The 27869-nt window shown below is 41.7% G+C and overlaps 1 protein-coding gene and 1 long non-coding RNA gene across 2 annotated transcripts; both read right to left on the reverse strand.

Annotated features, from left to right (window-relative positions):
• On the reverse strand, window positions 1–26659 carry RLF (RLF zinc finger). Its single transcript, XM_083626709.1, is given in 9 exon segments — window positions 1–5189; window positions 7056–7197; window positions 8318–8454; window positions 9319–9521; window positions 10428–10560; window positions 11709–11790; window positions 14773–14927; window positions 26430–26614; window positions 26617–26659. Coding segments are annotated over 9 exon segments (5811 nt in total). The 5' UTR covers window positions 26645–26659; the 3' UTR covers window positions 1–443.
• LOC310769236 lies at window positions 15980–21243 on the reverse strand. Its single transcript, XR_014551559.1, has 2 exons — window positions 20739–21243; window positions 15980–19603 (listed from the first exon to the last, which is right to left on the reverse strand). It is a non-coding gene; the product is annotated as an uncharacterized lncRNA (long non-coding RNA).
• Window positions 26660–27869: the final 1210 nt, after the last annotated feature.

Here is a 27869-nt window from a genome sequence, read left to right on the forward strand (position 1 = left end):
TGGGTGAAAAAAATTCATTTTTATTGAAACTCATAACTCAAAAAATATAAGATGCTGTAGTGTACAATATGTTACACAAAGCACCCTGAGGTGCACATTCAAGTCAAGTAAGAAGTTCCATCCTCCCTCCCTCCCCCCTCCCTCCCCCGCTTGGTACCCTAAGTATTTGTTCCATATACAATCATGCACATTTACTCTGCAAGAGGAAGCCCCCAGCTCCATATTCTGTTAATTAGCACCAAAATATCTGTGCTCTCTCTCTTAATTTAACAGGGGAGCTATATTAACTCAGCCAATACTGTAGACAGATGTCATACATTCATGGAATTGAACAGCCTAATCTAACTTCAACACCATGTGCACTGAACCAATTAGCATCCCCGCCCCCCCAGAAGTGGAAGAAGTCTCCCCTCCTTCTCTATTTTTAAATTAAACACAACAATTTATGAACTTTCCACACAAAGGTGATCTGTTTTTTTTGTTGGGAAGAAGTCTATGAGGGGCGAGGATAACGTACGTCTTTCAATAACAACTACTGGTCGCAAATAATGAAGCTGTTTTAAGGCATTGTCCCCACACTTTGTTAACGCCTTGTCCAATATGGCCCTCAGGTTTTCCAGGGAAGGGATCGAGGGAGAGTCCGTGGATAAGAGAGGCTGCATCCCTCTCAGCTGCCCATGAGCTCTGGAGCCGCTGTTTTTCTTGGACACAGCTGCTGCCGGGACAGTTTCATACGCAGTCTTGCCCCGTGTGTCATCCCTTTTGAAGTCTTTCTCTTTTTGTACCACCACACCCAATTCATATCGGCCAGCCGGCTCCCATTCATCCTCGGAGTCGTCATCGTCATCTCGTTCCTCACTTTCTTGGATGAATTTTAAAAAGGAAGACTCAAACCCCATTGGTTTGAAGGACTTTAAATCAAACGGCTTTGGCGCAGATTGCCTCTGTATCTTATCTTTCGTAGCAGAAAGGGGAGGAGGGTTTTTAATGTTCTGCTGTGCTGATGCACGCTGCCAGTCGTTTACATCTTTCTCCCTTTGTAGCTGTACACCTGACCTCACACAGTAGGAGGGATTTTCTCTTCCATCACTTCCAGGCAAGCTGTCTGTTTTATACCGAGGTGACTCCAATCGACTACATTCTACAAAACACCTGGTTTTTGGATTGTGGATATGTTTTAAAGTGCCTGGATACAAAGAGACACCAGCCTCCTGGGCCTTGTCACTCCCACAGGAGCTGCCGTTTTTACTGCTTTTATCATCATGATTGCAGTCCGAGTTTAGAACACGATGCCCTTCATTTTCACACTGATATGCAGGGTGCACTGTAACGTCCTGCTTAGAGTCACTGTTTAGCTCTTTATTTGAACCCTGGCTTTCTTCTAAGCAGGGGTCATTTATCACAGTACCACATTCGACACATAGTACAAGCTCCTCATACTGTTGTTCTATATAAATACTGGCCATCTGGTGGGTACGCTTATAGTGTCTCACAATACTGCTTTCCAGTTTTACTACAGAGGGACACCCCCGAACCATGCAAGGATACTGTGTCTGATTGCAGTTGTCTCTGCACATTTGCAGGGCTTCCTCCCTTGTTCTGAAGTTATATAACTGCTTTCCTTTGCTTTTATTATTCTTCTCAGATTTGTCATGGATCCGTTTCTTCTTCTCGCTCTCTTCATGCCCGAAGCACTTATCTTTCAAGCACCTTTGCTCCTGTCCATCTTTAAGGTGGGCCAGTTTTTCTTTGGCAGCTTCCGAGACCCCATCGTAATCACTGTGTCGGAAGTATACATGTTGAGAATAGCGGCTGTAAGTTGTGAAAACTCGGTTGCAACCATTAAGGTCACAATGAATTTCAATCTCTTTATTTATTTCCTCTTCCTTAGCATGCTCTTCCATCAGGTGATGCTTCAGTTTGTGGAAGGAATAAAATGCAGCAGGACACTGAGGATGGTGACAAGGAAATCTCACGGACTCTGTTTCAGAAAGCACTTTGGAATCCTCTACATGGTCCAGGCCATGAAAGTCACTGCAATGCTTAGCAAGCGATTTAGAACACAAGAAGCGTTTGCTGCACGCCTTATGTTTGCAAACAAATATCTTTTTACATTTGGCAAGTTCCCTCTTTGTTCTCGCTTTGTCTTTTTCTAGGCAGAGCTGTTCTTTGTTATACTGATGCACCGTTCTGTAGTGCCGAATCAAACCTTTCTGATTAGTAAATGCAGAGTTGCAATTTTTATGAATACAATGGAACGGCTTGTGGTATTTATGCAAAATGTAGCATAAATTTCCTTTGGCAACTGTTCTTTTACTTCCCCTCCCCTCTCTTGCTTCTAGTCCTTTCCGGTGGCTTTCCAGAGCAGAAAGTTTCGTCTGCTTGCCAGTTACACAACTTTCTGCTTCTTCACTAGACTCCAGATCTGTTTCAGAACTAAGCTCATCTTTCTTTGGATGACACTGCTCTTCTTCAGCCAGGTTAGCTTGGTCATCAAGTTCTTCTTCTGTATTGGCATAGAAATCAGACATTGAACCCATGGTATCATTCAGCATATCCTCAGCGCTCTCATCCAGATCCTCAAAGCTCTCATTACCAAGTAATTTCTGAGTTGCTGTCATATTGCCAAGTTTATGTTTGTTTCTATAATGGACTCGAAGATGTGTTTTTCTTGTAAAGGATCTTTGGCAAATATGACATTTAAAAGGGGAATACCGATGTTGAAACATGTTCAACTGAAGCACCGTCTCCTTTGAATAATTGTGTTTTCTAACATAATGCGTCAACAACGCTTCCCTGGTCACAAATTCACATGTGCAACCTTGACGCTCACAGAAAAATGGCTTGGCTGCCAACTGGGTAAGGTATTGTTTTGGTAGTTTGCCTTGCTGCTCTTCAGGGAAATAGTCTGAGGTAGATTCATCTTCAGAGTTTGGAGACTGTGACAACCTGGAAGAATTTCCATTATGACCACTGGAATTTTTTAAACTTAAATGCTTCAAGCCCAGGAGAAGTTCCAACATTGCATCTTCTGAACTGGACACTTTGGAAGCTTCAAAATAGGAAGTTTCTGGGGAAGAAGGATACAGTTCTTCATTTAAATAGCTTTTGCTATTAGAACTTGTATTACAATCTATAATGCCTGGAGAGTCTGTATTTCTACATGAATGATATATGAGCTCTGGACTAATATCTCCATCAGTATTATGACTGTCACTGTACTGAGCAGTATCTTTAGTTTTCAGACCTAGCTTCCTCCTAGGTTTGAAATGGTAAGGATGAGCCCTTCGAAGATGTTTTTGCATGCCCTTTGAATTTTTGTACGTTGATCCACAGTCTTCAAAGCCACAGGTAAATCTTTTCCCATCAAAATATACAGCCACATTTGAATACCGCTCTTTTAAATTGGATGGAAGGAAGACTTTCTCACGGGGTAAATCACTCCCAGGAGTTGCCTGGCCACAGTCTACTGCTTCAGTCAAAGGTGTCAACTGAGTCTCACTGGCCAGGGATGCAATATTGCTTCCTAAGCTGCCATTACTTTTGCCATCCACCTCTCCATCAGATATAGCTTCTTGTTTAACTTGCTGGGTTTCCTCTGAATTTGTAGGTTCTTGCTTAACCTGCTCAATTGCCTCTGAATTTGTAGATCCCGAAGGCAAATTAAGACTCTCATGCAGATCAAAAGGACCTTTTTGTTCAAACACTTCCAAATCTGAAAGGCAAGTAAGACTGTCCCCAGAAACATTTTCCTCGTGCTTAATCTGCATCTCCTTTATTTCACCATTTGACATATGCATTGACAGGTGATTTGTAAACTCAGTTTTGGAATAGTAAAATTTTTTACAACCACTAAAGTTGCATGCATAGGAAGCATCCCTAAAATGCTGGGCTTCGTGGTGGTAGAGCTGCCCCAAGTCACTGAAAACAATGTTACAGCCACTGAGCTCACACTTATAACGCAGATCGTCGTGCTGTTGCTTGTGATGGAGCAGCTCATTCACTGATCCAAACCTAGCATAGCAGCCCACCGACACACACATGTACGGCTGAGGGCCACTGTGCACTTGTTCATGCTCCTGTAGATGGAAAGCCGAAACAAAATGCCGCCTGCAATATGCACACTTCTCACGCCTGTTTTTCATGTCCAAGTAGTGCATTGCATTTTGATCATTGTTTTGGTGTTCTGCTTTCAAGTGAACACTTAAGTACTTGAATTGCTTAAACACTTTGGAGCAATCCGTGCCTGGGCATGGGTACAGGTCCCTGTCCTGCAAGTGGCAGTTTTCTAGCTTACTAAACGTGACGAAATCCTGCGTGTTGAGTCTGGGTTGTTCACACTGTGTTATTTTGAGTGGCTGGTTTTCTCCAAGGCCTACAGAAGCAATTCTGGCTAGACTGCTCTTTGCCAGCCTCTCTTTCTTCAACAACAACTTCTTCTTACTACGGTATTTTCTACTAGGAGGCATTTTTACATGTTCCATCACATGCGTCACAAAGACATCCTTCCTCTTGAACTTTTTTATACACACTGGGCATGTATAAATGCCATCTTCCATATGCATCTTAGAATGGTGAAGTATTCTGGCCTCTATACATTCCCTCTTGCAAATAACACAGAAAAATTTGTACTGAAGCCACCTCTGGTACCTTTCTGAGGATCCAATCGGCTTTTTAACTCTCACCCTCTCTTTAGGCTGATTTATTATATCTTGACCTTCAAAATTATTATCTTCGCAATCGCTTAGGAGACCATCCAACAGTTCGGTTTCATTGAACAACATCTCATTGCAACTCAGATCATCCTCTGACTCAGAAACTTCTTTTCCTAACAATTTGAGACAGTGTCGCTTCAGAGTTTTCCAGTCCCAAAATTCTGGATCAAATGGCCAATACGCCTTTAAAGCCAACAGTAGCTCACAACGGAGGGAGTTTGGAACTGCTGCATTTTCTTCATCCAATTTTTGATCTGGCTGCAGGTAGAGCTCTTCTAGTAGACTGTATCTTTCCTCACTTGGCTCAAGTAAGTATTCAGTGAGCTGGCATGCTCTTCTTACTTCGAGGTCTTCCGGCAGAAGGCATGCAATTGTTTTGCATACAGAGGTCTTCATGTCATCATTTTCATTTGATCGGAGCTGCAGGGCTCTCACACATAACAAAACAGACACAATAAGGCCTGCTTCTTCTGCCTATAGGAAAGATGAGAGCACAAGTCAGAGCTTAATTTAGCCCCCAGGGACATCTCTTAAAGACAAAGGAAACACAACTGAAAAAACTGGACAAGATATATGGATAAGTTTTCATAGAACTCTAGAGTTGAAAGGGACAAGGGTCATCTACCCAATGTGGGGCTTGAACCCACAAATCTGAGATAAGTCTCACGCTCTACCGACTGAGCTATCCCTCTCAATCCTGAAGCGATTACAGATTTGAGTAACCCGTGGCCCTCCAGATGTTGCTGGACTCCCATTCCCATTAACACCAGCAAGCATGGCCAAATGGCCAGGGATGGTGAGAGTTGTAATTCAGAAACATTAGGATGGCCACAGGTTCCCCACGCCTGGATTAGAGGGTTATATATAGATACATACTCTGGCATTTCTTATTTCAATCAACTTCAATGTTTTACCCAAAAAAACATACTGAGGTTTACTTTCTTAAAATTAAAGAAGGCACCAGTCATATTTGTTACTTAATTCTGCCATGGAGTTCACTGGTGCACATATTATCTTTACAACAACTCTGTAAGGTAGATCAGGCTAAGAAATAATGACTGACCCTAAGTCACCAGTTAAGCTTAATGGATAAGTAGGGATTTGGACTTCGGTCTCTGTTGCCATCCTGATATTCTAACCACTCTACTACAGTGGGGATTCTTTTTACCAGCATGTTAGGCATTGCCAGAGTAGAATTTGCCAACTTGGTGGCCTGCAGACGTTTTAGATTAGACCACAGCTCCCATCAGCCCCATCCAGCTTCTTTTAAATTGTTTTCAAGCATAAAAGACACTTTGTGGCAGCAAATACACACAATTTTGTGAAAGCCATTCCCAAGTTTTTAGGAACTAAGTAAACTTGGAATGCTGAAGCAGATTTATATATCTGTTTCAGATATATATACACAGTGGTACCTTGGAAGTCGAACGCCTTGCAAGTCGAACGTTTTGGCTCCCGAACGCCGCAAACCCAGAAGTGATTGTTCCAGTTTGCAAATGTTCTTTGGAACCCTAACGTCTGTCGCAACATCCGTGGCTTCTGATTGGCTGCAGGAGCTTGCTGCAGCTGATCGGAAGCCGCGCCTTGGTTTCCGAACCATTTTGGAAGTCAAGCAGACTTCCAGAACGGATTCCAATCGACTTCCAAGGTATGACTGTATAGAGAGAGAGAATGAATGTGTGTGTGTGTGTGTGTGTGTTTGAAAACTGCATCAAATCAAGATATCTACTTGTAGATTGTTTTCTGTTGCACAATGGCAAGGATTTTAACTTCTTTGCTTCCATACTATTCCTTATCACTTCCTATTTCCACTCAAAAGTTTTGCTGCTGAATTACTTCCTTTGTCTTTTTAAATAGAGGCGCTGAAGAAACATCAGTAGTACAGCAAAAAGAGCAACATCAATACAGCAATAGAGTAAAAGCAGAGTTGAATCTACTGTGTGCCAATGTCCTCTAAGGACTAGAATATGAAGCCTTGGAAGATAGGAAATTCCACTGTGCAAGTACTCCTTATCTAAAACAGAAAATAGGCAGCCTGAATCAGCGGGAACTCCAACAGGAAGAAGACATAAAGGGAAAGAAATGTACTTGGCTGAAGCAAGTGAAAGGGAAGAAAAGTGCAAGTGAGAAGGCCAGAGAGCCAGTCTGACTTGCTGCTGTGAAGTTCAGGTGTTCAACTTGTCATGTGCTCAGCCATCAGAATGACACAAGGCAGCCATCAATTATGTCTTCCCAGGGTAGCCAACAACAGGATGCACCCAAAAGCTACTGATTTTTTGTTATCTGCTGAAAATACATAGGTTAATTCCGTGATAAACTGTTTCCCAAACAGGCACTTACTTCAGCTTGTATGACTCTGATTAGGAAGAACAAGTGTTGCAATGTCCTAGCAATGATGCCAAACTGCCGGCAGCGCTCCAGAAAGGAATCTAAAGATGGGTCAATTCTCTTTTGTAGTTTGCTCCAAAATAAAGTCAGTTCCCTACGGAGAAAGTTTAGGACAAATGCTTAGTTAGAGATCCAGTAGTCAAGCTTAACAATGGTTTAAACATGAATGTACAGAATGCTAGAAGCATTACTGAGAAACTAGAAGGCCAAGATAAGAAAAAAGGAAAGAGATCATCTGAAAAGTTATGCCAAGAGTAATTTCTTTAGCCAAGTCATACAAATAAGAGAAGCCAAATAAACAACTTTCAGTGTACCTCTGAGGTTTCATCTCTCTTCTCTCCCCCCACCCACCACCCCCATGTCTTGACCTGAAATGGGGGTCCTGAGCTGTGATAGCTGACACGATGACCTCTGGTTGTTACTGGCCTCCAGCTCCCTTCATTCCCGGCTAGGGATGATGGCAGCTGGAGTCCAGCAACATCCTGAAGACACCAGATGGCTCCCCATGGTCTTGAGATAGAAACAACCTTCTCTTCGAGGATTTATTTTTCCACCCTCATCAAACACTGTTTTAACAACAGTATCTTCTATTTTATATCCAATCTAAGCTTATTATATCTAACCATTCCTGATTTTTTTTTGGTAATATTTAACATCTGTAAATCCTTGTCAAGCATGTTTCCAAGCATCAACATTACTGACGGACAGCCTATTTCTAAGATGACGTTAATTTGGGTAAAGAATAAATGTGTAAAAAAACCACAGGATTGTTTTTGGAATATATGCTTCTTCATATAATTGCCTGCATTCAGTTAATCCTCCACAGTTTGAGAAAACAAGGAGAGCAGAAATCCCTGAAAGTAGAGATCATCACTGGATTCCATTTCTGGCTAAGAGGGAAACCATGTTTTGAAATTATAGTTTCAAATGCTCCCTACTGCTCATTCTGGATCCTCCACATTGTAGTTTGGAGGATTATCTGATGTTCTCTGGGTCTAACATTAGTTTATTCAACCTCTAGAGGTTCTTGAAAAATGGAAGAGATGTACTCACAACTGTAATGTTTAACAAATGTAAATACTTTGTTTTTAAGAAATAAATTTCATTCACATAGAATGATAACATTCTCTTTAATGTGAGCTACTTCAATGACCTATGTGAGCCAGAATAGCAAATACATGCATTTGAAAATAATATCTGGACATAGTACTTACCAAGAGCAGTACACATTTCCATTTTGAAGCTGCTGCGTGAGGTATGTTGTACAAAGAATGAATGCAGTACTATCTTGACCTTCAGCTTCCAGATTACATATCATATCCAGGACCTCTTTGCAGTCCACCTTTGCAATCTTTCAAAAACAAAAATCCAGAAGAAGTCTATTGTAAATAGTTTTATTCAAGACCACTTTGCACACACAAAGGTACTTTCAGGAAGACTTTTCTATCCTTCTGCAATCAGTAGTTTGTGCCACTACAGTAGCTGTGTTAAAGTCCATATTGTCAACAAAGGCATAGCCCAGCTCTTGTTACTTGAAGTGCTAAAAGCACCTAAAAACAATGCAGTTCAGATCTTATATTGTACTGCTTTATTGGCCTGAATTACAGTGTTTTATTTTTAATGGCTTGTTTCTTAAATAGTCTTTCTATTGTTCACTCATTGTGGGGTTTTAAACTGTTATTAGCTGCTTTGAACAGGATTTTAAATACAGTGGTACCTTGGGTTACATACACTTCAGGTCACACCGCTAACCCAGAAATAGTACCTTGGGTTAAGAACTTTGCTTCAGGATGAGAACAGAAATCATGCTCTGGCGGCGCGGCAGCAGCAGGAGGCCCCATTAGCTAAAGTGGTGCTTCAGGTTAAGAACAGTTTCAGGTTAAGAACGGACCTCCAGAACGAATTAAGTACTTAACCTGAAGTACCACTGTATCCATTAAATAAAATTCGAATGTTACTTTGTATCAGCAGAGGCAGACTTCTAGACGTGAATCCTCTGCTCCGTCTCTCCGCAGCAAATATCTTGGCTTTATTATTAATTATATATCACCAATATTTTATTGGTCTGGAAGTAGCTTTGGAATTACTGTTGTGGTAAAAACAGCAGTTCCAAAGCTACTTCCAGAGCAATAAAACCATACATTTTAGAAATACAAAGCACAATTAAAAGGCATTGAACAGGTAACACCACCAAGATCAGCGCTTGCCCACTCACCTCTTTGATAGATTCTTCAGTTGGAAGCATGGAACACAAGCAAGTGATGTAAGCTTGGAGAAATGGCAATGTATTTGAAATTTCCGTGGACTCTTTGCACAGTTTGGATAGGGAAGCAGCTTGCCGAAGGCGGTTTGTTTTCATCAAGTATTTTATTCGCATCTGCATAAAGACTGGTCCTTCTTGTTTAATCAGTTTGTTGACTAGAAAAGAAGTGGAAAAGATTTTTGCACACACCATTTATCATCAGAATTTAGCTCAAGCAGTAATGTATGCCAGTGGCTGGCATCTAACAGCCTATTTCATGGCCTTCTGTTCTAGAATTCCTGAAACTCTTTAGAATTTAAACTACATATCCATTGGGGGGAGGCGGAAGGGGAGAAAGTTTCTGGTTAAGGCAAAGACTCCCAACCAAACAAAGGACTCTCATCTTGCCTCACTTTTATCCCCAAGTACAGGCGGTGACCATTTCACATGGGTGTTGTTTCCACCCTGAGCACATATAAGCCCTAGCCTGGTACACCCTGCCCTGCTGTTCCCTGCAGCTTCTTAAAGATAGAGTTGGACAAATAACTGCCAGAGATGTTTTAGATGCTACTGTTAGATTCTATGATCTACTAAATTCCTTCCCACTCTATGGGGTTCTACCATGGCCATGGCACATAGCAAGCAAGGCACAAAAATATTTGGTGGCTAGTGTGCAATATCAATAATCAGAGAATGAACCAAACTGTTGCAATGACTCAAAAACCATTCCCCTCCATCCCAACAGGTCTCTTAATTTCCTGATGTCTAGGAGACTGAAAATGTTTTTTGTGTCATAAAACTGCTTTTACCCCAATAGAGTGAAATTCTTGGCCTAAGTACTTTTCTTCACCCTAGAATTCCTAGATAAGGGAATGCTACAGGACTGGAAGAGTGAAAATGACATCTCAGGATTCATGGTAAAGCTCTGCATGCTCTTCACAGCAGCAGTTGAGGAACACCTATCATCTTGCTCAGTTCTTTAGGAGCAAAATGTTTCAGTGTGAAAGACTAGCTACTGCTCACATCATAACAGTGGCACAGTAATGGAATTCTCATTTGAGGTACAAGTCTCAAGATCTTACCTTCTTCTGCTTCTACAGGCTGCTGTGATATAATATTTAAGAGAACTGGATTCTTCCATACACCTTCCTTTGAAATGTCAGCCAGTGTTTCGAGGCTATTGTCTCCAAATTTAAGTAAAGCATTATGGGAATCCTATGTTGGAGAAAGAGATAAACAATTATACAACCTTCCTTAGACATCTATTGGGAAGCTTTTAATGTCTGGTGTATTGTGTGTGTTCTTTATATTCTGTTGGAGGCCGCCTAGAGTGGCTGGGGCAACCCAGTTTGATGGGCGTGGTACAAGTAAGAAATTATTCATATTATTACTGTTATATAAATTCCTACATTTCTAAGATTTCAGTTGGGATCACTACACAAGGCTGTAAGAAAAGGCTGCAGAAATACGGCATTTTTCCAGCATTTAATTACACCAGGTAATATCCAATGAACTCAGAGCAGATCCACTGAATATCTTTGGCTTTGTTAATGTGTCCCCCACCATCATATTTAGAGGAGGTTTTTTTTATTCCATTTCTATTGTGAGGTACATAGCTTGGAAAAAGGAGTAGATACAAACGAAGGTATCTTACAATTAGTCATGCTGAGATCATGTAATAGAAATTTCACTATATAATTGTACAGCAAGTAGCCCAGAGTAACATAGCCTTCTTTACATCAAAACATGGAGAATTCATAACATGCAGTGGGTAACCATCCATATCTCCTACAATCAATGAGATTAGTCCGTTCTTGCCTGAAAAAATGCTGTCATGTGCTGTTCTCCTAGTCTGATAAAGTAGATTAGTTTAGCCATTAAAGCTTTGTCCTATATGTCACCATAGCGTTATTTAATGGTACATTTGACTATCTCCATTTAATTCTCTGAAGGCTGTGCATTGTCCCCTTCTAGAAGACATTCCTCCTTTTAAAAGAAGTCTCCCCAAACCTCTACTCCCAATGCGAGACAGGGGATATTGCACTACTGGAGCACTCTTCTATCACATAAAAAGTTGCAAAAGGAGGCCTACCACCTCACTATATATTAAAGGCTGTATGAAGAACTAGATATCCGGGTAAGGTATACGTACTCGGGTAATATAAGATATCCGGGTAAGGTATACGTAATCATAATGTATTTATTCCCATTTTATACTGGATTTATTCCCATTTTATACTGGATTCAAATAAAGAACTACCCCAAATACCACAGCCTACTTAGTTATAATTTGAAAATATGTATTTCTAGATGCAAACTGTTGAAACAGGGTCCTCTGTAGAATAGAGATGAAAAATACTTGCCTGTATAGACTGAAACAGTCTTAACAATGGTTCAGACTGCTCCTCACTTTCAGGCACAGAAAGCAGTAGTTCAAAACAGCTCCTGAAATAAATAAATCACAGAACTAAGCTAGTTAGGACCACCATTTAGGAAGTAGCACGTTGGGTCATTTTGTACCTCTGTTTATAATCTCTCTAGGTCAAAAGAATGTGAAAAGAGCTGAAGCTGTTAAGCAGCATAACAATTGCTACTAGCAGTGATGCTGCTTCCCATGAGAAGAACTCAAGATAGATGCACTGTAACAATATTTAGTTGGAATTATAGAACTGAATGATTTTCAGGCTGTATTAGCAGCTTATTCTTAACAGCATCTTTGACCTAAGAAAACCAATGTGATGCATAATGGTCTTGCAGATTCATTCACATTTTGAATTTTCAGGTACCGAGTTCCAAAGAAGTACCGTTTATAATATATGTAGCCCGGGAACAAAAGTAGATAGGCTCAAGATTCACTAAGATGCAGCGTGAGGAGAAGATGGCATGATCCATGCCATTTACAAGTTCACAATAATGCTTATTTCTCTACACATAATTTAAACTTGCATTCCACCGTTCTCCAGGTCAGTGTATACAGGGTTATACATTCTCCTCCCCCAATCTCAATACCCCCATGAAACAGATTAAGTCTCCCTGATTCAAGTGCGGCTCTCTATCCACTACACCACACAGTCTCTGGTGCTTCCCACTGTCCTAAATTTAGGAAACAGATAAGATTGGTAAAATCCTAGCAGTTATGCATGCTCTCAGCAGAGTTCTCCCCACCTCCTGATCACTTAAGCTAAAAGGGAGGGGAGTGACCTTTGTCACAGAACGGATCCTGAAAGTGAGGTGGCATTGGCCCTGGAGAATACACATCATAGGGTGTACATCCTCCCAGCCAACTCCCCCCCCCCCAATCCTTTGGGTCTCAGGTTAAAGAGAAGCAACTGGTCTCCATGTCAAATTCCCTGCCCAACACGGTGGATTTGATTTAAATCAAATCAATTTAAATCATGATTTAAATCATGATTTAAATCACTAGTCAGTAAGACTTGATTTCAATCACTTTTTTACAGAAAGACTTATTCTTGCTAGTATAATCTTAATATTTACAACCAGATGAAGGTTTCATTTTTGGAATAATAAATTTTCAGAGTAGTTTTTACAGTTATATCAAAAAATACTGATTTGTTTATACTCTTAAGAAATACATAGACAGATAATTATGAAATTATTGTGAGGTTTAATAAGTTAACTATAATTGGACAACTTTTCTGCTATACTTTATTGGAAGAAGAAAAATAATAATTTCCTTAATAACAATTTAAACCATTTATTTAACTAAAACGCTAACATTATAGCATATGTATCCATGTTTGTTAACTGATGTGGTTAAACAATTTTTAAAAAACTTAAGACTGAGTTTTAGTACAAAAAAAAAAAACCAACAACTTAAGACTGAGTTTTCTCCTCCAGGGAGAGAATATTGTGATAAATCTCAGGTTATAAACACAAATGTATTGGAATCTCAGAGGGACTATATCTCCCAGCAGGCCTGGCTTTGGAGAGGATGGCCTTCCTTTTTCTAGAGGAGAAGTGGCGGGGAGGAGAGATACAGTTGGCAGGCTTAGGTTGGAACAGGTTTGCAGAAAGAACAGGCCGAGGACAAACAGGCTGGTGGAAAGCTGGAAAAGTGGAACCAAGGATTGGAGCAGAGAACTTCAGGGATTCCTGCAGGACTGAAGTTCCAGGTACAGACTTTATTGTTGGACAACGTCAGGCGAGCCCTGGAAAGAAGGGCCTGGAACCAGTGAACCCTGATTAGTTGACTGGCAAGCACTTCAAGGTCTCGCCAACGACTTGAGGATCCTAGTTACTATTTCCACCACCACCCCTTTAGATTTGCTTCTACGTTCAGGTGCTGTATTCTGTACAGTTAAGTGTTAGTGCAGTTGTTGGAACCCAGTGGGATTGGTTGCAAGCCCTGAAGCGCCTTCAGCACTTGCCTCAAGTCTGAGTTGCAGAGACATGCAACTGACTTGCACAATTATTACACAAAGATCCCAAGACTTGCGGAGTATTCTGCACTTTCATTTTTACTGCTTCACACTTAGCTACTTGTGCAGATCTATTCCACTCCAAACAGTCTATTCATTGAACCTCTTGGAACTTAGCATTTAAGTGGTAAGGGGTTGATTCTGTGTATATAAATCTGCAAAGGAACAATGGGATTAAGGTTTTTTCCTCAACTCTGTATGTGTATTTTATAACTTTTTTCTGTGAAAAAAAGGGATGTTATCTGTGCAGACACACATTCACACTTCTGAGAACTGCTAAACAAGCATCTGTGATAATATCTTCTCGTTAGAAAAAATGCCCCAAATAGTCATACAGAAACCTCTGGAAGAGCATGACATTGTGAATGGATTAATGGAATATATTTATCAAAAAAAATAAAATAAACATTGCATATAAAGCCTCATGCTACATAATTAAAAACAAATCCTTATTTCCTGACGAATAGCCTTTGGACTATAATGTAACTTAAATAGAAAACTATGTTTAGAAAGATTTTTCCTCCAAAAGCATTTTATTTTAAAAATTCCGATTTAAATAAAAAATTCCAATTTAAATAAGAAAAAGATTTAAATTTTAAAAATCTGACTTTAAAAAAAATAAATTGAAAAAACCATTGATTTTTATCCAGCCCGCTGCCCGAGAGACTGCAACCTCATACTATTGCCCAATGCTTTGCTGTCAGTATACGAACCCCACAATTTCCTACAACAAAGTGGGGTGTCTGCATGCCAGAGATGTGAGGAGAGCATTCCAACTTCCACTGCCTTTTTGAAAATACAGAATAGTTGTTTTCACCTTTGGTAATGACCTTCCCCCACCCAGGGATGTATGCAAAGAGGCACCCTGATTTATTGATACAGGGAATGCTATTTTCAATATCGGACAGGTGGGCACAGTAACTTGAAAATCTCTGCTGTTGATCAAATTCTCTTTTCTGTTAAAAAGTCATGTCCCAAATGTACTTACAACACTAGCCTGCCAATTACCAGAAGAACTTCTTCACATTCGGTAGTCAAGTAAGGTCGGGCATTGGCAAAGCTCTGAATGGCGACTTGATACACTTCCAGGAAAGGCAGAACATGCTCCGAAGCACCCGGATTGTCAGCATATTGTAGCAACGTCTATAAATGAAAAGATGTAATGCGGTAATATTTGTTCTCAACTCCGATTAAGCTATTTCAAGGCAATGTTGTAATTCTATGCTGAGGATATTACGCTTTCCAACTTTTCTCAAAAGCAAAAACAAAGAAATGGCAACCTGCCACTCTACTCTTTTGTGTGTGACGCGACAGCTAAAAAAGCCAATGCAATTCTGGGCTGCATCAATAGGAGTATAGCATCTAGATCAAGGGAAGTAATAGTGCCACTGTATTCTGCTCTGGTCAGACCTCACCTGGAGTACTGTGTCCAGTTCTGGGCACCACAGTTCAAGAAGGACACTGACAAACTGGAACGTGTCCAGAGGAGGGCAACCAAAATGGTCAAAGGCCTGGAAACGATGCCTTATGAGGAACAGCTAAGGGAGCTGGGCATGTTTAGCCTGGGGAAGAGGAGGTTAAGGGGTGATATGATAGCCATGTTCAAATATATAAAATGATGCCACATAGAGGAGGGAGAAAGGCTGTTTTCTGCTGCTCCAGAGAAGCGGACACGGAGCAATGGATCCAAACTACAAGAAAGAAGATTCCACCTAAAGATTAGGAAGAACTTCCTGACAGTAAGAGCTGTTCGACAGTGGAATTTGCTGCCAAGGAGTGTGGTGGAGTCTCCTTCTTTGGAGGTCTTTAAGCAGAGGCTTGACAACCATATGTCAGGAGTGCTCTGATGGTGTTTCCTGCTTGGCAGGGCGTTGGACTCGATGGCCCTTGTGGTCTCTTCCAACTCTATGATTCTATGATTCTATTCTATGATTCTTTTTTTGCCTTCCTCCTAAAGCAAAACTGCTAATACTAATTACTATTATTTATGGACTTTCAAGAATGCAGCTCCTGAAAGAACTGCTATATGATAGCAGTAGAGTATAAGCTCATGAACTAGCAGGTTTTATCTATAGCCTTTTGTAGACACAGCACCTGCACTCAAAACAGTCTTTATATACCCTCACAATTAAAATTTGTATTCACATCTTGTGGGTACATTTTAACATCCATCACATTTCCCTACAAGGTAATCACTTTCTTTCTTTCTTTTTCTTGGGAGGATCACGTTCACCAAGCATATAGTGGAACATGCCAAACCCATTCACAAAAGCATAATACATGTGTATGCTCACAACCAGTGATGCAGTCTATGCAGGGTTTCTGTCAAATACAGTGCGGCTATCAGCAGGACTGAGCTATGCATTGCATACACCTTGCTAAGGTATATGGAAGACTCTGAAAAACTAGGGCCAAACTAGGCGAATGTGGAAAATCCATGATCAGGTTTTCCCAAAATATTTTTCTTTCATTAAAAGCAGCTGCAGAACCAATAGCATCTCTGTCTTCCTTCCTTTCTGTGCTTAGTAACAGCTTGTGAAGTAGTTAAGTCAATCAGTGTGTTGTCAGGGGAAGCAGAAGGAAGAAATCACATCCCTGCAACTTCACCATCCAAATCCCTCACATAGTTGCTTTTAACCAAAATAGTGTTGGGGTGTCTTGATGCTACCTTCAGGCAGGTTTTCACACCCCAGCATTTAGCAAACCAAGAGGTGTTTATCTTCCAGTGAAAAAAATACACCAACTCTTGTGGCTCAGCAGAAGAACTATACTGACAAATAACTAGACCAAGTTCTTAACATCTACTTTACTTTTGTTTAAACATGAAAACAATATATAGTTTAAGAGGAGTTTTAAAAAAATCAAAACATTATAAGGAATCATTTCAACAACTTAATCTTTTAGAATTTTACCACAGCTGTTATAATGTACCAACAGTCAAGTCAGGTGAAGTGCGGATGCAGCCAGTCTCACCTTGAGGTCAGTCTTACATAGTATTACTGTATTTTTCGCTCTATATGACGCACCAGACCACAAGACGCACCTAGTTCTTGGAGGAGGAAAACAAGAAAAAAAAATTTCTGAATCTCAGAAGCCAGAACAGCAAGAGGGATCGCTGCACAGTGAAAGCAGCAATCCCTCTTGCTTCTGGGATAGCTGTGCAGCCTGCATTCGTTCCATATGACGCACACACATTTCCCCTTACCTTTTAGGAGGGAAAAAGTGAGTCTTATAGAGCAAAAAATACGGTATTTCTCATGACTAAACAAAATTAATGGGCCTCTACAGCATTTTAACAATGGCCAGTCTGCATGCCAAAGCAAGCCATAGCTAAAAACTAGCTATGGCTTGCTATGACATGTGAACCACCTGAACAGTCTTTCAAAATTATTTTCTAAGTTTCACTAAGAACTCATGGCCTAAACAGAGTGTGAAAACTTTGGTTCACTGGCCTAATTACAGGCCAAAGCCACGTCCACCTGTCCTATGTATTATAGCATTGGTGACATCATCTGATATCCAAAAGATCAAGTGTGCAGCAGGTAAAGTCATTCTGCAGGCCAAAAAGGGATTTTCAGGCACTTTGAGGCCCCAACTACCAGCTGATTATAAGAGAGCACTATGAGATTAGGAGCACTAGGGAGTTCCCACTGGGAACTTCATACTGCAGCAGATGGAACTGGAGAAAGTGGCTTGGAGGTATGTTGCTGGAAGAAGTGCTTTGCATCCAAACCTCTTTCTCTACAGAAATGTCAAAGGAATGGTTACAGATACGAGCCCTGCCTACCTCTTTGAAGGTACATCCCCAGCATCAATTGACTAGCACCTGCCAATGTTCAAATGAGATTGCTCAATCACCTCAAATCAGTAAGACATCAGGTGACGGACAGATATGTGTTCCTACTGACCTATTCCAAGTCAGTTTTGAGAGGTGAGGAGATATGGATCATTACCTACCCTGGCCTAGTGTAATGCTTACATTTTTAACTTTGAACTAAAGTCTTCCTAAATCAGGTTTATTATTACCTCCTTTCAACCCCTCCCCCCCACAGGAAGAGCACTTTTAATACAAATACAAATGAACTATAAATTGGCATTTGACCTCATTGAGCTGATAGGAAACCCCTTTTTTAATCCTTTGCAATAAGTTAATTTAGGTGACAAAGGTAAATAAAACAAAAAATAACTAGCTAGAAAGCTGCCAGTGTGACAATAAATCAAACCATATTTTTCATCAATACCTCTGACAGGTACTGACATGGATCTGAGTTCTGAACACTGCTTGAGAAACACACCTTTCTACAGTGCACAATATTGATAAGAATAACACCCGCAGTGTTCCATGTGCTTTACTTACATACTCACTAATCCTTTCAATTTCTCTTGTTACATCAGTTTTAACCTGATAATCCAAATGGGCCTATTAGAACTTGGCAGAGATGAATCATTAACTTTCCAAGTCTTTTGCTGTCTTTGTTTTCCTTTTCCTGTGAACATATCCTCAAATGACATTTGCTTACTGCTTGACAACACTGCCCTGGGAAGTTGCAGGCATGTTTTTTGCGTGAGTTCTATGTGTCTAAGGGGACTTTGGGCTTCTGTTTCTTCAGCTATAACCCACTGCAGTCACATGGCAAACCAGTAAGTGCTTTCCAGCGCAATTTGCAATTCCACATGGGGATCTGCTGTTCTAAATCAAAAACCCTGTAGGCATGCTCAAGCCCTTGGGCTCACCTAAACTTGGTACCTGACTACTCAATTATTTCAATCCACTTCACTCTGTGGGCCTAATTACATTCATCCAAGCTCTCTGAAGAAGGCAGGTGGGCAAAATTTCAGGATGTTTTAAGCTGTTTCAATCCTGGGGAAGCCCAGCCAGATGGGTGGGGTATAAATAATAAATTATTACTATTATTATTACTTCTAGAGAACTACAGTAGCCCCAATATAGTGCTTTTCACCACCAGTGCAAAAGGGAAAGCTGCAACATTGTGTCTACCAACTGCTAGCAGCTTGAATAGTGAAAGTTAAATTTAAATGCTTGTATTTTACTCTTTTTCCAGCCTCTTGTGACCACAAGCAGTTCTCAATGAATTATCAAATATCAAAGCTAAATATTCTTACATTTGTATAGCTATAAATGTACTTAAGCTCACTGTCTTGTTTAACCAGACTATTCAAGTATTTGGCCATGTTCTTTCATTAGTCTGAACACCAACCTTTCCCATGATTATTTTTAAAAAATGGTGGAATCTTATTTTAGCTTTCTCCTTTATATGAGCTAAAGCAAACAGAAAGGCTTTTTATCCAGTCATAAGTTTATTGAGTAAAGGGGCGAAAAATACCCAAACCATGCACTCGCACACACAGAGTAGTCAATTGCTTGCACACTATCTCAGATCATCCTAGTGAGTCAAGTAATAAATAAAAAGCCAAGATCTACAGCAGGTGAGCTTTCATGAATATAGGAATATAGTTCCTGCTGCCTGTCAACAGCTAGGGTCAACTCAATATTTCATAATTAGGAGGTTCATAATTAGAAGGCTTTCTGATTATACTTCTTAAACACATTTATTCTGTAAGTTTGTACATGTATGCAGCATCACAGAACTTCCCAGTCACACCCAGCACCTCACCAGCAATAATCACAGCTTTATGCAAAGTGCTACACTCGGCTACTAACACCCAATGCCCTATTTCTGTGTGTCAATGAAACAAATGGGCCAATGTGATCATCAGAAGTTGAATTCTGGAAAATCTTAGGGTTGCAGCAAGGAAGAGTGGCATATGCTCCACAGATCTTGCTATCCCCGGCAATACTTACCGTATTTTCCCCTCTATAACACGCAGATTTTTTCTCCTAAAAAGTAAGGGAAAATGTCTGTGCGTGTTATTGAGCGAATGTGTGGTCCCTGGAGCTGACAGGCGCGAGTGAAGGCAAAAATCAGGCAAATATCAAATCCTCCGGAGAAGGGAAGCCTTGAAAAGAGGAAGCTGCTTCTTTCCTGCATTCTGCCTCAGGGTCTTACTGCCCACCCGTTTCTGTTTCCTTACTGTGTTTGCTCAAACGGAACAAAGAGCAGAGAAAACCCCTCCCCTCCAGGCAAGCAGAGGGGAAAGCAGAGCGTCCTTCCTTCTAATTCCTCTCCTTCCTTCTAATTCCTCTCCGTGCGTCTAGGGACTCGCAGGCAACATGCAGGTGGGGGGGGGGGAGAGAGAGAGCTGGCTGGCTTGGGTGGGGGGGGAACTTTTGCCTTCCTTTCCTCCCTCCGGTAAAACCCCTCTCCTGCATTCTTAGCCAGCTGCTTCTCCGCACACCCCTCTTGGTGCTCCTTGTCCCTTCTATGTTTTTCCTTCCCTCCCCACTTAAAACGTGGTTCCAATCACGGATCCACATGGCTCCTCAGGATCTTTGCATTGAGTCACCCCAAATTCACCATCAGATCACATAGCAATGATCTGATGCAAAAACAGGGCTGCAATTGTGCAGAAACGTGGTTACAAAGCACGGATCCACATGGATCCTCAGGATCTTTGCATTGGGTCACCCCAAATTCACCATCAGGTCACATAGCAATGATCTGATGCAAAAACAAAAAACAGGGCTGCAATGGTGCAAAAACGTGGTTACAAAGCACGGATCCACATGGATCCTCAGGATCTTTGCATTGGGTCACCCCAAATTCACCATCAGATCACATAGCAATGATCTGATGCAAAAACAGGGCTGCAATGGTGCAAAAACGTGGTTACAAAGCATGGATCCACATGGATCCTCAGGATCTTTGCATTGGGCTACCCCAAACTCACTGTCAAATCACATGTCTGTGGCCGCAGCATGAAGCACAAAAATGATACATCCACTGTTTCATTCGGAATTTTTTTTTCTTGTTTTCCTCCTCTAAAAACTATGTGTGTGTTATGGACAGGTGTGTGTTATCGAGCGAAAAATACGGTATTTGCACAAAGATTTGTTGAGTGCATTAACTAGAAAATCATTTTGCCCAAATCCATATTTGTGATTCTAGAAGACTTAAGCATGCTGGAATGGCATGAACTATTACTTTTGACATTCCATACATATGCCTTGACACTGTGTCTCAACAGAAATCACCTTACAAAATTATAAAGAGGTGAAATACAATGTTCTAGGGATACGTTCAAATGGAGGAACTAACTGGTACAGAACACACCTGGCTCTTACAAAAAATACAACCTATCTGTACTGAAACAAGCAAAAGTGAATTTCCATGTAATTATGTCAGTTCAAACATCTCCCACTAGTTGGAATTAGTTCTGGCACTGATATAAGTGATGCATCATTTAACTGTATAACTTACAGTTTTGTAGAATTTGCCCATTTCTACAGTCCGATCACTAGAACAACAGAACTCACTTTCATATTTAACAGTGTATCCCTTTTCCTATTTAATGGTACCCCACCAACACACAACACAACACAACACAACACACAACACAACACACAACAACGGGTGGCGCTGTGGGTTAAACCACAGAGCCTAGGACTTGCCGATCAGAAGGTCTTACTGAACTTAAGAGCAGTTCTCAGAGGCTTATCTAGCCCAGAATTCTGTCCTCACAGTGGCCAAAAAGATGTCTATAGGAAGTCCACAAGCAGGACATGAGCACTATAGCACTCTCCCACAGAAAGGCTGCCAAGTGTCTCCCCATAGTCACTTGTTATGGCCTTGTCCTCCAATCAGCCTCTGTTCAGCCTGCATAAATCAGTTGTATCCAGATTCAACTAAGCTCACAGCAAAGTTGGAAAGCTGCTGAGGTCCCAGCCACTGACATAATGAGTAGCTACCAAGTACTCATTGGCAGTTTTAGAAACTCAAGATATTTAAGCTAAGCACAGAATAGCAGCTTAAACCAGAGTTACAGTCACCAGAACAGAATGCCACTGCCATTTTGGGGCCAGACAGCTCAAAAGTTGTGTTTTTCAATACAACTTTTTGGTTCCTGAAATTCATTCTGATTGTGCAGATGAAATACAATGGACAGAAAATTCTTTAGGATGTATTGATGGTGCGCGAAAACAGGCAAGATCCAAGGACCCCCAGGCATGCACCTCCAGGTGGTGGAGACATCAGGCACCATTCTGGCACCCTGGCATCTTCACTTGGTCGCAAGTGACCGATAGCCAGGTGCAAAATGAGGTTGGTGCTTGGTGAATTTTGAATGCTGCTCATTGGAGCACTATGTGTGCTGCTGATTGCACAAGCATCTGAGGGCATCCACCAGCAGAGACTTTGCAAAGGACACCCTCAAAGGATGGGGATGCAACTGAGTTCTTTAAATATATTAAAATGCAGAAATTTAAAAGAATTATCTTCCTCTGAGAAGGATGCCAGGTATGTCTTTGTCCTTGGTTTGCCACCCTCCAATGAAGAGGCATGATCAGCTCAGCAACTTACGCAGGAACATACAAGGTTCTACACTTAGGCAGGAATAACCAACTGGGGAGCATTTGGCTTGCCAGTAGTATATGTGAAAAGAATCTAGGGGTTTTAGTAGACCACACAAGAAAAGCGTTTGATGCAGCAGCAGCAAAAAGAAAAAAAAAGGGGGGGGGGGAGAATGCTAGGCAAGGCTACATCAACACGAGTCTAAACTCTTATCAAGGGAAGTTACAGTCCCAATCTATTCTGCATTGGTCAGACCACACCTGAAGTACTGTGTCCAGTTCTGAATGTCACAATGTAAGAAGGATATTGACAATATGGAAGGTGTGAAACAAAGATGGCCAAGGCTCTGGAAACCAAGCCTTATGGGGAACGGTTGAGGGAGCTGGGTATGTTTAGCCTGGAAAAGAGACGGAGAGAAGAGGATAGCCATCTTCAAATATCTAAAGGACTTTCACATGGAAGATGGAGCAAGCTTGCTTTCTCCTGCTCCAGAGGGTAGGACCCAAACCAATGGATTCAAGAGGAGATTCCGACATCAGCAGGAAGAACCTTCTGACAGTAAGAGCTGTTTGTCAGTAGAACAGGCGCCCTTGAAAGATGGTGGACTCCCCCTTCCTTGGAGGTTTTTAAGTAGAGGTTGGACGGTCATCTGTCATGGATGCTTTAGTGAAGATTCCTGTATTGCAGGGGATGGACTAGATGATCCTCAGGATGCCTTCCAACTCTATGATTCTATGATATGGGATGGGTAGCTATTACCCTTACAAAATGTAAAACGGAAAACATTTTGGGATTTATGAGTAAAACATGTCTCCAGCTGAAATCAGAAAAGGTGTGCTTCAGCAAGCAGAATTTTGGGAAACATTGCAATAGAGAGCTACTTGTATCTCAAGGTGGAAATACAGAAGGATAGCTGTGTTAGGCTGGTACAGCAGAAGCAAGATATTTTAGGACAGGAATTGAAGAAGCCATCAATATGTTTGCATATTATTGGGACAGGAGAGTACCCATGGTCATGCCACTGACCTCAAAATACAACTCCTCCACAAATCTTTGGGTTGGTGGCACTGCCTTGCAATTTTATCTGCAGGTCAATGTTGTTAACTATCACTTGAGTGAATTGTCACATATTGTACTTTTGCATTTCACATAGCAAAGAGATTCCATACATCTGCATGAACTTGAGTCTAGACTAAATTTGTTTATCTTCAAGTTGCTACAAAACCCTCTACGATAGGCATCGCCAAATTCGGCCCTCCAGTTGTTTTGGGACTACAATTCCATCATCCCTGATGACTGGTCCTGTTAGCTAGGGATCATGGGAGTTGTAGTCCCAAAACATCTGGAGGGCCAAGTTTGGAGATGCCTGCTCTGGGTTGTACCAATTTTAGTCTCCCTTGGAGTAGATCTGAAAATAATGACCTTAATAAATCTATTAACGACAGAGTAAACTTAACTGAATACAGCTATTTATCATTTTTGTATTCCTACATGGGTTTATAACAGCCCTGTTGCTGTTATATCAATATACAGCACACAATAGCAGAGACATATAAACATGGATGTGATAGTCCATCAAAAGCTAGTAGGTTCACGTATTGAAAGCAGGAAGACTTGAAAGTGATTCACTGTCCTAAGGTGCAGCAGCATCTCATCTAGAAATCTAACAACTCAACCATTCTTTAAGTCTAGTATTGAATACCTACAATTATGTTTTAATAAAAGTTGTAGGACATACAAAAAAAATTAAGATGCAAACATGGAAGATAAAAGGTTATCATTAAGCTGAATTGCCAAGGCAGTAAAGATCTCATTTTCACTGGGACATCAACACAATCACTTCTCTTTAGGCTAATCCAACACAATTAGATTTTCTGAGCTCTGAACTAAATATCAAATGTCACCTGTTTCCGTACAAGTCAAGGCAACCTAGAAGAATTATTAGTTTACAACTCTTCAAAACCCATGTGTCTACTTGATGAACCAAGCTGACAATATAAACCATCACCCATTTCTGAAGGCCATGTGGCACGCACATTTTTCTGTGCTCCAATCCTTCTATATGTCAATGGTTCAGATCAACACACAAAGTGACCAGGATGTTTTAGTATTGCAGGACCTGGTGGACACTAAAAGCAGCTATTCCAAGCACTCATGGTGTCAGCTGAAGCCTTTAGAACCGTATAGCCCAGTGGTGGCTAACCTGCCATTCTCCAGATGCCATTGAGATTAAAAGCTTCCACCAGTCCCAATCAGCACAGGCAAGACTCAGAATTGTGCTCCAGCTCACTGGTTAGCCATGGCTGCCCTAGTCCCAAAATCCTACTCAATGAAACTTAAGCCTAAATAAATGCATAACTGAAATAACTGCATCTTCTTGGCCCTGTTTCTACATGCCTCCATTTCCCTCCCCCTATTTTTGCATGGCAAAACTGTACTCTTATTTTTTCTAAAGCACCACATGCATACAAGGCACCATATAAATCAATATTAAAGGGTTCCCTCCACTGTGGTTTTCCTCCCTGTGCTAGTGCTATAAGCGGTTCATGTCAGCAGGGGTGGAGGAAGTTCTCTTACATGGTTCTTCTTAATCACAACAACATTGGACATTATCTCAATCCATTTATACGACAAATGGGTGAAAACCTTTATCCAAAATATTAAGTTACCATTTTGTATGATCCATACCCAACCTTTGGATAAAATCATCAAACCCAAAGGAGAACTGGATGGCCTTCATCTGACAGTGAAAATGTAACAGAGCTTTAAGCAGGAAAACATGTCTAAGGAAGAGTTTCTCAATTTGGGGACCACCAAAATGTTGACTCTAGAAGCTACCCACTCGACTTCAATGGATAACCCATACTCACTAATTCACAAATCTTTCTCAACCCTTTGATCATTTCCAAGCATCAAATCTTTCTTTCTACACTGACATCCAACAAAGCTACCTGAAAATATTATCTAACCTGTTGCAAGCTTGTAATGGAAACCATGTGGCCATTATATTTAATGTGGCATGTTCATGTTTGTATAAACACTTTGTTGATACTTTCAACCCAAAACTATATCTAACATACAAAGTCTATTGCAATACGAGTTGGAAAAAGAATTGGAACTCCATTTTAAAATAAAGTCATATCAATAGGACTATTCGATTCAGAACACCGTACAAAGTGACTGACACCCAAGATGTCAATACAGGTTTTTGTATTGAAAAGGTGAACTGGCATTCACAGTTGCTTACAAAAACTCAAAGCAAATAGAAAAATAAGAATCAAGCCATATTATACTCAATCCACACTATCGGAACAGTAAGTAACCCAGAGAAAATAAGTTATTGTTTACTATTAAAAGGCTTTAGCAAACCACAGAAATAGGAGCCAGGCAAATATGTTGGGAGTGGAGATTTCAGAAGTAGGAAGCCACCACAGAAAGGGCCCTGTCTCTGGCAACCACACATCTAATCTTTGGGAGCTCCTGAAGCAAGGCCTCATCTTTGGGCAGACTCATACAAGATACTGTACATAGCCCCATCGGAAGCAGAGAGCCAGATAAACATTTTTATTGACAAGGAAGAGGAACAAATAAACAAAGATCTTCAACATGTAAGGAGATAACCCCCTCAACTACGACTGTTAGAAAGCCACGGCGAAAGAGGACACGGTGTGGGTGCAAAGAGCGGCGAGGAAAAGAGAAAGAGTCCGCGGAAGGAGGGAGGGGGGTCATGGATTTCGTTAAACGAAGCCCCCGCGCCGTTCCCGTTTAACCGACTGCTCCTCTTCCTCCTTCAATTCCGGCGCTGCCACAAAAAGAGGCGGTGGGAGCGCGCCGAAAACACCAGCATCCGGAAGCGGGCGCGGAGAAAGCCCGAGCGCGCTGGGCTGGGCGGAGAAGGGAGGGAGCCCCCCGAGAAGAGCGACGGCCATCGGGTCCCGGAACCCGAACCTCCCGCGAAGCCAGAAGAAACGGGAAGCGGCGTCGGCGGAGCCTCCCAACAGGGACGGTCCCTCGGCCCCGCCTCCCCAGCGCCAGGCAACGGCTCGCCGCCGCCGCCCCCTGCGCCTCAGCCTCCTCCTCCTCCGCGGGGCCCCGGCGCCCCAAACCTCCTCCAGCGGCCGAGCCTGACCCTCCCCCCCTCCAACCGTCCCGCGCGCGCGCCCTCCTCCGCCCCCCCCCCAAATAACCGCCCTCGCGCCAGGCCCGCCCCGCTCACCTGACAGAAGTCCCGGCAATAGGCGCCCGACGAGCCCTCGCCCACCCCCTGCTCGCTGAGCTCCGCCTGCAGCTGCCGGAGCCGAGAGCTGAGGCCGGCGGCCAGCCGGGGCATCTCTGGCTGCAGGGCCGCGTCAGCCTCGGCGTCCGCCATCTGCACCCGGCCCCACCGCGCGTAGGCAACGAATCACGTGACCCCGCAGCCGCTGACCACATCGGCGGGGGACGGGCCCACGTGACCCGACGGCCCCGCCCACTCCCGGCTCCTGCGCATGCTGCCGCCCTTCGGCGGGGCGGGAAGGAGGCCGCCAAAGACAGGTTCCCATTGGGCGCTCGGCCCTCTCGCGGGGCCGTGACGCAAATGCATCGCGCTGCTGGAGCTGGGCTCTTCCCTCCCGCCCCATTTCCCAGCGCTGCCCAATGGGAAGGAGGGGCGGAGCTACTTCGGAGAGGCGGGGGAGGAAGGGAAGCTTCCGGCGTGGAGCTGCAGCAAGAAGGGCGAATGCGATCCGCAGGTTTTACAGTATTCTGGAGAGAATTGTTTATTCGCTCGCTGTAGGATTAATGTTGTTTTTCCTTCCTAGTTAGAGATCTTTTTTAAAAAAAAAGTTTTTATTTGTCATAGAAAATTGGAAATGTTTTGCTTTTCAATTAAAAAGCAACCTTTTAAATTTTGGTACATCACAGCATTCAGACCTTTCTCTTTTTCTACCTAGTTTTAAGTATTTGTTAAGTATTTGGATTTTTTGTTTCATATTGTTTTCTAACAGCTTCTATTTATTCTTCACTATAGACATACATAATCTCATAATATTTGAGGACTTAGTTGATGGGCAATTTAGAAATGGAGCAAATAAACAACAAATATCTTCACAAGATCTTGTGAGGCTCGGCTGAGACAATGATTTGACCAGAGTCATTCTGAATTTCATGTTATTGCTGTCCCTTTATATGTAAAAAGGAATTATATTAGGGCTCAGTTCAAGCCTTTTAAGGGCAACTGTTAAGGAGGTGCCTTAAAATATACAGCACACAAACAAAAATTTACAGTCTGGTGTGATTATTGATTACACAAATAATGAAGTATATGGTAAAACAGTACCTATAGTTTACAGCACAGTCTGGCGTGTATTAAGTACATGTTTACTTCCCCTCCCCACTTCCTATAAATTCCTATCAATTCTAACTGTTGCTGATACAAAATACTTTTTACTTTGACCATCAATCTATGCAATAGACATTAGGATACATCATTTCATATCTGTAATAACTTTGGTATATACACTTTGACAAACTATGTTGATATGTTCAGAAATGTTTATCTGACTTCCTAATGTCTCAACAAACGAAACTGATTTGTAAAAATTTTACATGGAAAAAAAACTACTAGAGAGAGACATTGCACACACTTTTGTAAATCAAGAAAATCTTTAATAAAAAG

The sequence above is a fragment of the Podarcis filfolensis genome (genome assembly GCF_964270895.1).
Source record: "Podarcis filfolensis genome assembly, chromosome: 8".
Lineage (NCBI taxonomy): Eukaryota > Metazoa > Chordata > Lepidosauria > Squamata > Lacertidae > Podarcis > Podarcis filfolensis.